At 43.5% G+C, this 15424-nt stretch overlaps 1 protein-coding gene across 1 annotated transcript in view; it reads right to left on the minus strand.

Moving 5' to 3' along the window:
• Positions 1 to 15424, minus strand: part of LOC115313567 — a 71795-nt gene that overhangs the window by 50463 nt on the left and 5908 nt on the right. The window contains exons 4-6 of the mRNA XM_040220262.1: positions 6980 to 7051; positions 5829 to 5980; positions 5702 to 5748 (exon numbers count right to left, since the gene is read on the minus strand). Of these exons, the coding sequence (XP_040076196.1) occupies positions 5702 to 5748; positions 5829 to 5980; positions 6980 to 7051 (271 nt within the window). The remainder of the gene's footprint in view (positions 1 to 5701; positions 5749 to 5828; positions 5981 to 6979; positions 7052 to 15424) is intronic.

Raw genomic sequence — 15424 nt, forward strand, 5'->3', positions numbered from 1 at the left:
AAACTTTGCCTCCATCGTTCCTTCGGTCACACACAGTGCTAATTCCCAAATCCGATGATATAAGTGTGCGACAGCGTGTAACTGGTTATAGACCTATAGCACTTTCTAATATTGACTATAAAAATTTTGCCAGAATTCTTGCTGGACAAATTCAGCATGTGATTTGCGGGCTGGTCGGAACACACCAGACCTGTGGAATTAAAGGCAGGTCTATCCAGACAAACATTCACGTGGCGCGGACTATTTTGGAAAGCTCTTCAGCTGAAAGAAGTTCAATTGCAATACTGCAAATTGATTTAGCAAAGGCATTCGACAAGGTGTGTCACGACGTTCTTTGGGAGGTTTTGGACCGGGCTAATGTGGGAAAAATTATAATCGAAGGTGTTAAAATGGCTTATAAGGGGTGCACGACGAAATTAATTATAAACAATTCATTGTCTCCCGCTATAAATGTTTTTTCTTCGGTACGCCAAGGCTGCCCAATGTCGCCTTTATTGTATTCTCTTTATTTGGAACCATTGTGTTTAAGTATTATTCGGTCGAAACAAGTTCAAGGTTTTCGAATGGGTGGCGTAGAAACTAAGGTGCTAGCGTATGCAGATGACATTGCTGTGTTCTGTAGTAACAAAGAGAGTGTGGCTAGTGTTTTAGAATTGTGTACACAATTTTGCGAAGCAACCGGTGCCGTTGTTAATGTTGACAAATGTAATGGTACCTGGTACGGTGAGTGGGATACCACGCCTCAATATTTTAGAGGTGTTAAATGGAGCTGCGTTCCGAACAAATACCTTGGAACCCCACTACAATATATGCAAACTAATTCAGAATATTGGGCGGACGTTGTTGAGGATTTAAGAAAGCGGGCAACCAAATGGTGTGGCCGTGACATGTCGATATTTGCTAGGGCCACTGTCTGCAATGTTTTTCTAATCGCCAAGTTATGGTATGTACTACAAGTCCTAGACTGTGCACGAACTAGTATACAAAAAATGCATAGAGTGTTTGCTGTTTTCATATGGAAAAGCACGGGGGAACCCATGAGACGCGATAACCTCTTTCGTCCAGTGTCAAAAGGAGGACTCGGTTTGTCCCACCTATTTGTCTGACAAATTGTTTCACGTTTTCTTTTCTTGAGAAACCAAAAACATCCCCTTTTGCAAGTAATGTTTCAGACAAGAATAGCTCCTCACTTGCCTTCCGTTCTGGTTTCTTCTACCATTGGCCTCCCCGCTAGGAAGGTCGGTTTTGTGAAGGAGGTGGTGAATGCCTTAGAATTCTTAATGGCGCGTTACTCGCGGGAGTATTTGTTCAGTGTCACCAGAAAAAAGTTTACCAAAGATCTAATTGATAGTCTCTTTCCCGCTCCGTTGTACAGAACTTCGTTCATTAACATACCTGGGGATGATGTCTTGGTTCGCGTAAAGAAGATGTGGATCCCCCCAGCGGCGAAATCATTCTTTTTCCGGCTGCACAGTGCCACACTGCCAGTTAAAGTATGGATGGCTGAGAGAGGTATGTTTTTACCTTGGGGTGCTAACTGTCTACTGTGCAAGCAACCTGAGACAGTTGAGCACGTATTCATAGACTGCTGGGACGCAATCATGTTCTGGGACGTCCTAAAGCGCACCATAAAGAAGGACATAGATATAACATCACATTCTATTCGGTTCCTCCCTGTTAACAAACATGAGAGTGTCCCGCTCGATATGATCATGGTGTTAAGTTTGTTTGCTTTGTGGAAATCTCGTATGGATGTCCGCCATGCATTGGAGAAACCAAAATCTGCTCCACAGTATTTCACTGAACTTGTTACTCAGGTGAAAAGTGTATTTGAGTGTACGGACGCAACGCCTGACTGGGCAAACCTGTTGCATGTGCTGTTGTGTATGAAGGATTTTTAACTCTACAGCTGCCCAAAAGATCTGGGGGGTAGTCTGTTTGTAGCACTGAATAAAGAAAAAAAAATTCAGTAGCTCAGTGGAAAGACGTCCGCTTCACACGCAGAGGGCACGGGTTCAATCCCTAATGTGGGTTTACCTCTTTATTTTTTTTCATCAAGCATTTTGCGTTGTTTACAATTCTTTTTTTTACAATTATCACTGAAAAAAAAAAAAGAAAAATTGTTGTGGACGATACGTCGCTGAACTAAATGGTATCGGATTCCGTTTTTGACACCTTCGAACTCAATGTCACTGACTCCTTCCACTGGACGGCCAAGAGTCACTTCCGGTGCACGTAACTCCGGGGCTTCGGAGTCAAGCTCCGAAGCACCGAGTCCGGAAACGGTGCACGTAGAGTCAAAGAAGCTAGAGGTGACGTCATTTCCTGACTGACGATTTCCGGCGGGAAAATTCGAAGGTGATCTGAAGATCTGTGACTCGAGTCACTCCGTTCGGAGGCAAGAGAGGTGCTACTGAACGCCCCCAATGTAGTCACTTTCCATAAAATGCAAGGAGCATATACCCATTGATCTTTCAGAAACTTGCGCACTCTGCAGCACAATGCCACTTTCAGATGTAGGACATGTGAGGCAGCTCTTCACGAAATATCTTGGGCCAATCACAGGAATTCACCACGGGCACTCACTACTAATTGCCAACGATTAAATGTACAAAACCAGTCATCTTGAAGTACAGAACAGCGAGCGGAACAAACATAACTGCAAAGGAATCGCACGGCGAACGAACGCAATTCGTAGACGCCGCGGTGGCTCCGAGGCGAGAGCGCTGGCCTACGGATCCCCATGTGGCGGGTTCGAATCCCGGCCGAGGTGCCCGCAACCTGACCGAGGCATATTGCATAGAAGGCGCCGTTAAACCGAGCTTTCGGTTGCACGTCAAAAGATCCCCAGGTGGTCTAAAGTAATCCTCAGTGCTCCGCTGGGGCGTGGCAGATGTCCGTCGTAAGTTTGGCACGTAAAACCCCCAAATTCCCGCTATGTGTGTGCTATGTGCGGAGAAAAAAAAAAACGGGTGGTTGGGTGTAGCCACGTGACTTCCGCCACTCAAACTATCCTCTCCACTTCTCCGTGGGGTTGCGGGAGTATCGGTTTTGGTTTCGAGCAATTGCGTTTTTTGGCTTTATTAAAAAAATACGTGACTCTGTAGCAAAACATTAAATGGGTAGAATTCCGACACCATAATGAATCACGTGACAGAAAAGGAAAAGCAAAATTGGGGGGTGTCAGTGTCCCTTTAACAAAACAATGTGTTATAACTTTCAGAATAGTGTTTTGGCCTTCCATTTGCGAATAGTCTGAGTCCTTGATATGCCCAGATACTTGTGTTGCACCATTGTTCTCTGAGGACAGTTTGGTCTTTGGGAGGCCTCCCGCCCCCATGCTAAGCCTAGGTAGCAATTACTTGTTATGTTACTCGTCTTCGTTTTTGGTTCTATTATTTATCCGATTGACCTGTAGCTTAGTTGAAAAGAGCTTCTGGGTGCTCACTGAAGTGTTAAAAAAATACATCTAAAAGACACACATATGGTATCCTTGTAGTCACATTATGCACGACTATATTTATAGTCCTTACAAACAAAAGCTTCAGTCAGCAATTTATTTTTATTATTGTACTTTGTTCTCGACTATACACCGCGCGAACTGTTAATGTTAATACTACACATGCGGTTTCCTTGATTTAAAAAAAAAGAAATAATGAAACGTGTAGGGACGAAAACAAATAGTACAGTTCTTTCAAATAGAAAAATACGTTTAATGAAGTCACCCTCAAACCGTCAGCTCTTCCCTTCCCTAACAACCGAAAGCGCTACAAAAAATGAAGAAAACCTTTGTAAAAGAGAGGAGGAAACCCGGGAGAAAGAAGAGCATTAAGGAATATCATAAAAAAAGTACATAAAGAAACTGTCAAGGAAACGTTTCGGTTAATGTAATGCTCCTAAAGAAAAACAATGGAAATAACAAGAAGGCAAGAAAGAAATATAAAACGTAGGAAAGTAAAAAGAGAATTGTGGAATTGAAGTGAGCTCTAAAAGGGTTGATAACTGGGCTAGTTGGTAGTTAGACATATTAACGGCATTAGCGCACACGTATGAGGAAGAGAGAAGGGACAGAAAAGAGCGCTACTCACAACTGTATTTACAAGGATGAAGAAAAGAAAGAACATCTTTTCTTCATCCTTGTAAATACAGTTGTGGGTAGCGCTCTTTTCTGTCCCTTCTCTCTTCCTCATACGTGTGCGCTAATGCCGTTAATATGAAGTGAGCTCACTAAGCATTGCCCCAGAAACTCTACTGCACTCTTTCATAACATATCGGAAGGCGAGGTAAAGTTGAAGACATCACCGTCTATCCGATAGGACTAAATATTTCTCTGTCAAGTCTGTCCTTGTGTTACCTAATAACTCGCGTTGCATGAAAGTGCAGCTCACTGTTAAAAAAAAATGCATTTATGCTCCACAACACGGTGAAGAGGGTCACTGGATGCTCTGGTCACTTCAAAGAAGTGCTCCCAGAGGCCAGTGTTGAGGCATCTACCAGTATGTCCATAGTACTTATTTCGGCAGGTTATCAGGATGGAGTACACCACTTGCTCTTTGCAAGCGACAACCGGCTTGGAATATTGGATGAAACTACCTTTCGGAGCACTATTGTTGTTCGCTCTTTTGCAAAGTTCTTTGAGGCGAAACTTGCACGAGAAAACAACGGACGTATCAAAACGCGCTGTCATGACGTTTAAGCCGTAAGCGGAGTTATGGAGATACGAAATGGTAACTAGTCATGAAGGCTTCTTTATGGGAAGACAAGAGCTTCCCGATTCTATTATTATAAGAATGAGAATGGAAGTTTTCAATATCGTTCCAGAACCCAGCCTCGAAGAAGCGTTCTTGCCATGCTGCTATTCTGAGCGAAACTAGGTGGCCACAGGACTTTGAACGGGAAGAGATAAGGTGGAACCGAATAATTCCACGCTTCATCATTTTACAGTAAAAACTGCAAAGAAGGGAACAGTTTTTTTTTTCTTTTAGAACGTTGTTGGAAAGTTTAGTGCAGGCCGGAGGGGATAAGATGAAGACGAAGATCTAAGTACTGTAGACACTTGTGCATGGGGTCTTCTCGTGAAATCATTCTTACCAACCCGCTCTAAATATATTTTCGATCTTCGTTGCTCGGGCAGTTTTGTTGTACCAGATAAAAGTGCTTCTCCACATTAGAAAGCTTGATTAAATCTCTATAGTTATGAGAAAGACACTCAAAGAAAAACAAGCGGCCGTTCACGTGGGCCACAATCGTCGCTCCGTGCAGATTATTACTCGATATATGTATTCAAATATAGCTGCAGAAATGTATCTTTTTAATATCACAGCAGGCTCGGAGCTGGTTTTATTATTAAAAATTAATGATCTCAATGATTGCATTTCTCAAAGCCTATTTTCTTATGATTCGGCAAAATTTCCAGATTCTTGAATGAATGAATAATCGTTGGTTACCGGAATTATCATCTAAATTTTGAATTTTATTTTTATTTTGAACACGTTTGGCTTTGTTTATTACATTTAACTTTTTGTTCATTATATTGTTTATACCCAATATGGAGAAAATAATTAACGACAACATTTCCGAAGGTTACACAATAAAGACGGCAATAATCAAACTGACGCGCTGGTTACTGCGCCTTCATACATTTAGAGTGTTTTGAAACCTTCAGTATTAAAAGAACTGAATAAATGTAATGATTTCTTACCTTTCATTTCTAGTCTGTATGCTCCCAAAAAATCACGAATGGGATCACTAGAACAAAAATATGACTAGGCTGTTGTTTGCATTATATGAAAGGTCTATTTAGGGTAAAATATTCTGACCATACCAACCTTGTTAGTAGATAGACAACATCAGCGCGTTCGCATTGATTTGTCTTATTTACCCAGCGGTTAAACATAGCCAATGTAAAAACGGGGTCTAGCTGTTTCTTTGACTCGTTTTTGAATGTCTTGTATTTCTTGAAAACATGTTCTTCCTCTTCCTAAAACAGATCATTGCACAGATGTCGTGACTAAAAACTTATTGAAATATAAATATGGTTAGCACGTCAGCGGAATTTTTGTTTTGTTTTGTAGATCTCATACAAATCACTTCATTATGTTAAAATCCCGTAACACTAGCAATTGCTAAAATATTGGTGGCTGGATATGTAGGGTAAAAATTAATTAGCACAGTGTACATAACGTTAAAGCACCAGGATCTATTATGTCATAGAGTACGGTTCCCGAGGTGTTGAATCTACATTTAAGTCAGAATATCGCATGTTTACTGGATAATAAAAATATTTTCCAAAGAGTACCACATTGAAAAATGCGATCATACATGTGATCAGTATAATTATTTGCTGAAAATTTTTTTTGTTTTGTTTTAATCTTAGTAGATATTGTATATTAGGAAGTGAATAAATTACGCGGTCCAAACATGTCCACTGTATTAAATATGCGACACGACCCAAGTTTCTAAAGCGCGCGTCATGATACACGTATAAGGTATGAAGTTTTAAAGTAGCGATATATTTAGAATATTATATGGAACGCTTTAAATTTAACTCTTATTCACTGCAACCTAGTGGGATTACGCGTGGTTCCTTCTAATGCCGAAAGGGAAAAAAGATTCGCAGCAAATAAAATTATTTTGTTACGACCGTTTTTGATATCATATTAAATAAAGGAATGAAAGCCGTGCTTTATCGTGCCTCCACAGTGTGGAATATTTGAAACAAGAAGGTATTAACTTTTTTGCACGTTCAGATTGCACAAAAAGGTACGTACTTTAAGAAATAATGTTGATGAGAAAATGTATAAGTGATGCCTGTCATAAATGCTTCAAGCAAAATCGATCTTAGCAATATAAAAAAAAATAGTAGGAGATAATGGCACCTATAGAAAAAAGATAGTTATTCCCTGTGGATCAAGACCAGGGGAAATCATTACGGACACTGATTAAAGAGCGGTTATATTTTTTCCATCACTTCGCTTACCGTTAACTCCTTTACTCCAAGAAGAGACAATTTAACATCAGGGCACTTGAAGTTCCAGAAATAAGCCTCTACCTGAAACAAAAAGAAACTCTGAGAATACTAGACTTCAAATTTAACGCATACGGTGTAACAAGCTCTGGGAATAAAACGAAGAGCTAAGATGCAATTTTAATACCTTTTTTTTAAAGCACGATCCTTTTATGAGCGGATTCCTAAGTAAAGTGCCACATGACGAGTTGTAATGAAAAAATGGTAAACCGTGCGTTTGTCAATTGCATGGGTGGTGTCATTGTGGGACACATTGTCACGTGTTCTAAGCCACGATGGGTTACGCAATCATGTGACATGATGTTGTGGTGTCACGTAATTGTGTAACTTGACGTCAGAATGTCACGTAACCGCGTACCTTGAGCTCGCCACGTTACGCGACCACGTAACTTGAGGTTATAGTGTCACAATTTCACGTAAGTCGACGTCGTGTTGTTATGTGACCACGCGCCATGATGTTAGAGTGTCACGTCACTACGTACTTCATGTCAGTATCAAGTGACCACGTAACTTCACGTCAGTGTTACGTTACGACGTAACTTGGCTCAACCATGTCACGTGACATCGGGACGCAACAGTGTCAGGTGGCCGCGTAAGTTAACGTTACAGTGTCAGACGACATCGATTAATGCTCTGTGACAAAGTAACGTGTAGTGACGTCATGTGAAACGACGCTGTCGCGTGACATCGCAGTTTAAATGACGTCGAGTCGCATGGACACGGGGTTTTTATCCCGTGAACGCTGCCAGCAAAAGAAGTAGGAGAAAATGGGAAGTTCTGAAGTAATGTGCACGATGTTAGCCCACATCACCGCTAAATTCAGCGCTTACCTCAGCGCACGTCACGTAACAGAGTTTTAGAATAGCGTCTCTTCGCCGCAATCCGAATGCGACGAATCTCGTCCTTGCAGCGCCAACAAGATACGGAAATCAATATTTCGAACACCCGAAGTACTTTAAATAATAATAAAAAAAAAACAGCTAGGCCATGAGCAACATTTTAGAATCGCGTAATTTTGAGAATACGACAAGAGCATTAGAACGGTCATGTCAGGTCGCGTTGCCCTGGCAAGAGAGGCGTTCGACGTGAAGCGTTTACACATCGACAATAGCAAGTTGCTGGCGATCGTTACCCGCCTTGTTGAACCTTTCAAATAGTTTATGGATTGTACCTGCTGCATAAATTGTATGTCGCCCTGACCTGAAACTTGCAGTCGCAATGACGCAACTGACTTCGCGCCCACTCTGGCCCGTGCGGTGACCGCTCTCCTAGGAGCCGCCATTTTCCAGCTCAGCTTTTCTTGCTGCTAGAACACACTCTTAGAAAAAAGGCTTTATATATTCCTCCATTAATTAAAGATCGATCTTGTAGTCTACGTTCCTTCGGAAAGGAAGTAGCGTTCGTCCCTGAACGCAGTAGAGCAAAGTTCTTCCCACGTATTCTCCTCGTTATTGCGGCCCCGAATCGAGTGAATCGAGCTTAATAAGGATTAACGAGGACGCTGCGTCTATCGTCGGTCTTTACACAAAACGCTGTGGAGGTTAAACCGAAAATAGTTCGCATAGTTTTTGGACAGGCGAGTGCCTCGGGCTTCTGGTGGCCCCGCAGGGACTGCAGGCAACAATAGCAAGAAAAGCAGTCAGCTGCTTTGGAACCACCTAAACAGATCAGCGCTTTTGAAGCGAGAGGAGCAGAAAAAAAAAAAATGACCGCATCTCCACGTGGTGAATGATGTTGATTGGGGCAAAGCTCTGGTTCGTTTTCAACCATCTCGGAAAGAGAATGTGTGGTATGGAACGTGGTTATGTACGCATTTGCGCATTTGACCGCAGCGCCCTCTCGTCTATAAACGTTGATCCAATGCATGCAAATTTTAACGCGATTATATACGCATTTGACCGCAGCGCGCTCTCCTGTATAGACGTTGACATGCAACGTCTCATCCATGACATTTCCAGCTTTTGAGTTACTACCACATCTCAGAGCCCCCTACTCGTCCCACAGTCGCGGCCGAGTGGTTAAGGCGGTGGACTTGAAATCCATTGGCGTCTCCCCACACAGGTTCGATATCTTGCCCAACACGAGCACGTGAGCACGTGGGGTCACGTACACGAGCACCAGCAAGATCGATGTGAGCACGGACGCTGGACGGACAAGGCTAGATCCTAAGCAGCTTCGCCCCTAAAACGTAACACGAGCTTTTCATGAACTGCATTTACTGCCGAAGCAAGCACCCGCACGGCTTAGGAGGCTTGCGTTTTCAATCCAGTCACTCAATTTCATTGTTGTCAACTCTATGATGTTAAACAGAGTTGATCCAAAAACGGCCACTTAGCGCACTTCAGGTATTACATTTGCTATTCCTCAAGCAAACAATTTTTTCGTTAACACCGCACATCATGGAGGAGTGGTAATCCATTCGCGAGATAAAAAGAACCCTCAATAGAGAGAGCAAATTTGAAGCAGCCTACTTGCCTCAATTTTGCACGGTAAGCAGAATATATCGCGAAGGGTGAAATAAAGATAAATCGCTCGCCACCTGGTGGCAGTATTAAATAAAATAATTGCAAGTACCTAGGTTGGGGTGCCACGTATTGTCCCATTCCCAGGCGACAAATTGAATGTTTTTATTTGCTCTCGGCGCCATTGCTCTTCGGGCATTTACCATACACACTTGTGCATATATTACGGGTACGACAACACAAGATCATCAGCTGGACGATTAAAAAAATAAAGAAAAACGAACGCACACCTATATACGAAACACACAAACATGAACACACAACCCCGATTACATATTGCCGCCCGCAGAGCCGAGAAGGCAACGCTTGGTCACGGCCTTCTAGAAGATGACGAAAATAATCCCTGGAGAAGGGGAACAAGAGGGACAAAGGACAATTGCATTAATTTAATCGCATTATAATTCTAGAAGATTCCCGGTCATTCTCGCAGCGGACGTAACTTTCCCTCTGCTTTGTTATTCTCGAAAATGCCAGTTCATCCTCGCCTTGAGCGCGCGACGCTCGAACCTTGTTTGCCGAACTTTCGAGATAGTGACGCTCGGTAGATAAGCAGCTGCCCGCGACCTTGTCGAGTCAGTCTCAGTCTCGCTCGCGCTCTCTGTTTTGCCGCCAAATCGCCGCCTGCTTTTCTGCTGCCGCGACGCTCTTTCGTTACTTATTTTTGGTTGGCACAAGTTCGCCCATTAAACCTTTATTTTCAGTTCTTTGTTCGCCTTCTCGTCGCCTTCATTCGTGACAATATTCTTAGAGCTGCGATTGTGCCTTTATTACTCGTCGTTTGAAGGTACGGATTTTGTCCAGATTTTGTCGCTGAGAAATTGAGTAATACATAATGTTGACAGTATCTTGATATCTTCTCAGTAATGTCTATCCTCAGGAGGCATTTGCATCGGCCGAAGGGAACAATCTCTTAAAAAAGTAAACGTTCATGCCGTAATTATTCGCGGCTGCCGATTAAACAGCTCACTAAACTGCGGTTCCTAGCGGTCACGTGTTCGCTTCCCCGCGAAGCGTGTTGTGTAATGCACTAGAGACGGAGTTTCTTTAACGTTGTATTTTTTTACGCTGGTCGTATGTGGTACAATTGTCGACTTGAATTAACCTCTTTAGACAAGGTATTTAATCAGCTGGAAGCGGCGCTTCACTGCTTTAGAGGTAGATAAATTGAATTTCGCTCAACATAAATGCCGTCAAAGACGCGATTTGCGGCAGGTTTTGTATATGGCTAGCTACGCCGTCGCGAGTTGAAAAACGAGCTTCTCGGAAACAAACTGACTGTCGACTAAAATCTATCCGGCTATAACACAAAGCTAATCTTCCTAGCTCCGCATCGTTTTTTATGCTTAATTTCGTTGTATGCCATTATACCGAACTGGGTATATACGTACTTCCTGTCAAATATCAAGCCTGTTCAGCCCTTCTCCGAGATCGCAATCGCTCTCGAGGAGGGAACAGGATATTGCAGAAAAGGTACGTTGGTCCGTACGATTAGAGCTGGGGTCGGACCAGCGTTCCAACATAACCCGCTAGTCGATCAATTTGACGTAATCGATCAAGCGAGCTTTTTAAACTCGAATATAAAGCAGAATGCCAACCTGCGACGGTGTACGTCGTCTCATCATGATGTTACACCACTGGTACGCCAAACACATGGTGAGATCGTCGTATCTATGATTCTGGTTGTCTTTCCCAGCGCCCATCATTGTGATGGTGATCTTGGTGACACGCGGTAATACGAAACCATGGCAATCGTCGTTGGTGATCGGCAGAGGGAATCAGAACCGAACGTACAGCACAAAAGACACGGTGGTTCACGGAAGAAAACCTGTCTGTCTGGGACGCAGTATTGCCACAACGTCGATGCCAAGCGTCGTTCCGAACGTTGCGGTTCAGGAGTTTCGGAGAAAGATATCTTAGCCCAATGTACGTAGCACTGCTGATACGGCTTGCCAACTTCGGTGTTTCTAATGGCTTCGTTTGCTCGTTTTATAAAATTGGTAAAAACAAAAATGCAACCATAGTTTTCTGCGTTTTGGACAAGAACGCTGAATTACAGGCGGTCTTCGCTGCCGCTCACGCTGAATCAGCTCAACAGAGTATATTAAACAGCGCGAGCGACGTGCCCTGCATACTAGACCGAAAGAAGATGAGCCATGAGGAAGGAACTTTCCTCTGGTATGGAGGACGAAAAAACTTCTGGTTCCCCCCTTCTCGTGTCCGCTTGAGGGCGCGTCAGTGGAAGAGAGGAAAACGCGCCAATGCTACCTGTTTCCCAATTTTGTTCCTTAGAATGCACCTAGGCTACCGTTTAGAACGCGCCGTTTGGGACTTCGGGGCGGATAGCAGAAGGGAGGAAAACGCACCGTTGCCCTGCGTTTTTCCTCTACTTTTCCTCAGAATGCGCCGTTTCTTAGAACGCACCGTTGTTCAAAACGCGCCGTTGCTATTTTTTTTACCCCGCATCGTCAGTGAGTCAAATGGTATACCCTCCAGCGTTTGTAGAGTGACGTTCGTTGCGACGCTGTTAACATTTTTTTTTTTTTAATCTTGAATATTGTTACATTTTACATATAAGCGAATTTCCTTGTCGAAAAGCATTAAAATGGTCCTGGAGTAATTTATTTACTTCATTCCCCTTGGCTTCCCTCCTCAAACTCAAAAGAGAAATAAGAAACTACGTGATAGTGGCGTGCTTGGGCAGTGGTACGGTGACTCCAAGCTTCCGTAGTTCTTTTTCAGCACGTCATGAAACTTGTCATTTTCAATGGATGATAAGTACCGTCACAGCACTCGTTGGCGCCGAACACGAATTCAAACATTCGTCGCCGAACTGACTGTTGACTAGCGTGTATATCCGAGTTACGCACTTCTCGCGTCCGATGCGTGAGCTGGGGTAGGCTCACGTGCATTGGGCACCGCGTATAGATCGCAGCGAAAATGCGAAAAACTTACCAATAGAAGGAGATACGAAATAGTCATCCATATTTTCGAATTTTCATACCGACAAGCAGGCTCATGAATTTCTACCTTCTTTCTTGTTTGCCCACTAGATGCTATGCGATTAGTGAGACTCCAATAGAAAATTACTGATTCCAGCCCAAAATTAATTTCATTCCCTTTTAAGATATTGCACCCTATTATTTCCTTAGTATATTTTTATTGAAAATTAAATTTTTTTAAAATTTATGTGCACTTGTGGGTGCAAGTATGATTCAACCTCTTGTCTTTTTTATATTTGCTTTCAAAGTGTCTTTTCTTTTTGTATGCAGTCTTTTTTTTAACTTCTGCTAAACCGATCTCACCAGCAAGTTTGACTACGCCGCCGCTGCCGCAACACATTGAGAGATCTGTAGTCTCGTTGCGCGTGCGACACATCGCTGGAGCTCCGCGCGAGTAGAACAATTAGCAGCACGAGCAGTCTAGAGCAGTTTTGCCGGCCCCCTCTGAGCTAAAATTATAAGGCTGCCTCACGCATGCACCAAAAGCTCGGTGAGATCGGTCTTTTGGCCTGCAGTATTTTATTAATAAAACTGAAATAGAGTGCACCGGGTGTGGTTGAGAAAAATGAACCGCGTTTTCCACCCATCGAAAATAAACTGTGCAGCGCAGGAAGGTAACACGGCGAGAATCTGACACTAGCAATTTTGCGGTAAGATTCAAGAGTTTGAGAACCTGTCGTTATCTGAATTAAACGACAATAGAGGTAGGCGAAACAATCCTGTCAGCCGCCATCTACTTAAGCATAATACCATCCACGAAAGAAATTGCATTGCGGGTGAGCTCTTATCGGATATATTTCTGCAAAAAAAAATAAACAAAAAACAAATATATATATATATTTCCTTTTTTTGGGGGGAAAGCGTTTATTACGGATACAAATGTGATTTGCGTCCGTAATGTCAGATCTTGTTTTCCCAATATTACGCTTAAGCGGGCGTCGAATCAAAATGTGTTTTTGTTTTATTTTTTGAAGCGAAAAAAAGGGACTCTACCCAAAAATTTAGTAAACATTTACCCTACGTTTCGGGACAAGTTTGGTCCCTTGTTCACGGGTGAGTGATGAAAAAAAAAAGACACGCGTCGCCTAAATGCACATACGGCTGTAGGGGGCTTTGATCATGTCACGCCGTCCCGAGACGTCGCTGGTGGGCAGGGAGCCCGAAGAACGATTCACGTTCCCCTTTGTGTGCTGGATAAACGAAGACTCAACGAAGAGCCGCTTTCACCAGTTCCTCTCCAAGGCCAGCACGGTGTTTCCCTCGAAGTTGACTGTGTGGCCGGTTGCTCCTGCGTGCTCCGCGTAGGCGCTCGCCTCCACATCCTTCTTCCGGACATCGTATTTGTGTCGCGTAAGCCTCTCTGCGAAGTTCTTACTTTCGCCTACGTATGAGGCCGGGCAATCTTTGCATGGTATGCAGTAGACCAACCCTTGGGCCCTTTCTTCGTTGAGTCTTCGTTTATCTAGCTCACAAAGGGGAACGTGAATCGTTCTTCGTGCTCCCTGCCCAGCAGCTACGTCTCGGGACTGCGTGACATGAACAAAGCCCCCTACATCCGTATGTGCATTTAGGCGACGCGTGCCTTTTTCATTTTGTCAGTCACCCGTGAACAAGGGATGGAACTGGTCCCGAAACGTCGGGTAAATGTTTATTACATTTTTGGTTAGAGTCCCTATTTTTCGCTTCATTGCTATTCCTAACCAGGCAGAGGGCTGCCGAACGTTTACCTTCAAATGTTTTATTTTTGATTCGGTATACGTTTTGTTCCTAAAGTTTCGCGTTCAATTCCAGTCGATGGCGTCGCATTCTCACGGAGTTCCAGGTTCCTGCGATGCGTTGGTTCTTTACGCGGATCGACGAACGGGATTCTTCTACAGCGGAGCTGTTAAGGGCTACTTAGCCCAGTTTTGTGTACGCGGGCAAACAAATGTTGACTCAAAACGCCGGACAGCTACCGCCATCTATGAGCGACGTCGGCAACCAGAAAACCGACTTGCCGGTTGTCTGGTTGCCGCCGTCGCTCATAGATGAAGCCAACCTTTCGAGCCTTTCCACTCTGGCTTGCCGACTTGCGGCCGGCCATTACTTCATTCCCACTATAGTACAGCTTCGCTGGTCTTCCTTCTTCACCAGTGTGGAAATGATGAATGTTTTTTTTTTCTTTGCAAGACCACCCGGTACGTTTAGCGCTTTGTGAAAGTGATCGAGAGAAACTCGAAAGGCTGATAAGACCATGGTTTCCCAGGCATTTTTCAAATGATATAGTGTGCACCTACAACCTAAGACATTGGGTTCTACGCACGCGCGGTGCCAACGACGCTATTTCCTTTGAAACACCAAGCCCTTTTGGATACATTATTCTAAACTCTCTAATATCCTATCTCATGGTATAAGAGTTTTTGAAACCCGCTTTTTTAGTAATTCGAAATTCGTACGCAGGATCACGAACATAACCCTTTTATAAAGACCACCAGAGTCGACTATGAAATCGTTCAGAATGGAAGCTTGGGCGTGTTGGTAAGGCATGAATATTTAAAACGCACAGCGAAACAGACGGGACGGAAGAAAGGAGCCAAACAACCGCTGAACTTACAACTGAAGTTTTAATCGTCAAGGCGGAGCCTATATACACGATAAAAGCGGCACAATCATCGTGCACGCTGTCCTCGTGAAAGAAAATCTAATTCTTTTGCTGACAAAAGAACTGACGGGGTGCTGACATACTACTTTGCTTCAAGGGCGCTATAGCCTCTGTCTCTATAATGTGATGCGGAATTAAAAAAAAAAAAGTACAGTCATTGGAAGAAGTGTAAATGCCTTGACCAGGGTGATTATAGAAGCAGAGGCTGTAGCGCGCTTGGCGGAAGAGTATGTCA

The sequence above is a fragment of the Ixodes scapularis genome, unplaced genomic scaffold (genome assembly GCF_016920785.2).
Source record: "Ixodes scapularis isolate PalLabHiFi unplaced genomic scaffold, ASM1692078v2 PGA_scaffold4__175_contigs__length_147842914, whole genome shotgun sequence".
In the NCBI taxonomy this organism is placed as follows: Eukaryota; Metazoa; Arthropoda; class Arachnida; order Ixodida; family Ixodidae; genus Ixodes; species Ixodes scapularis.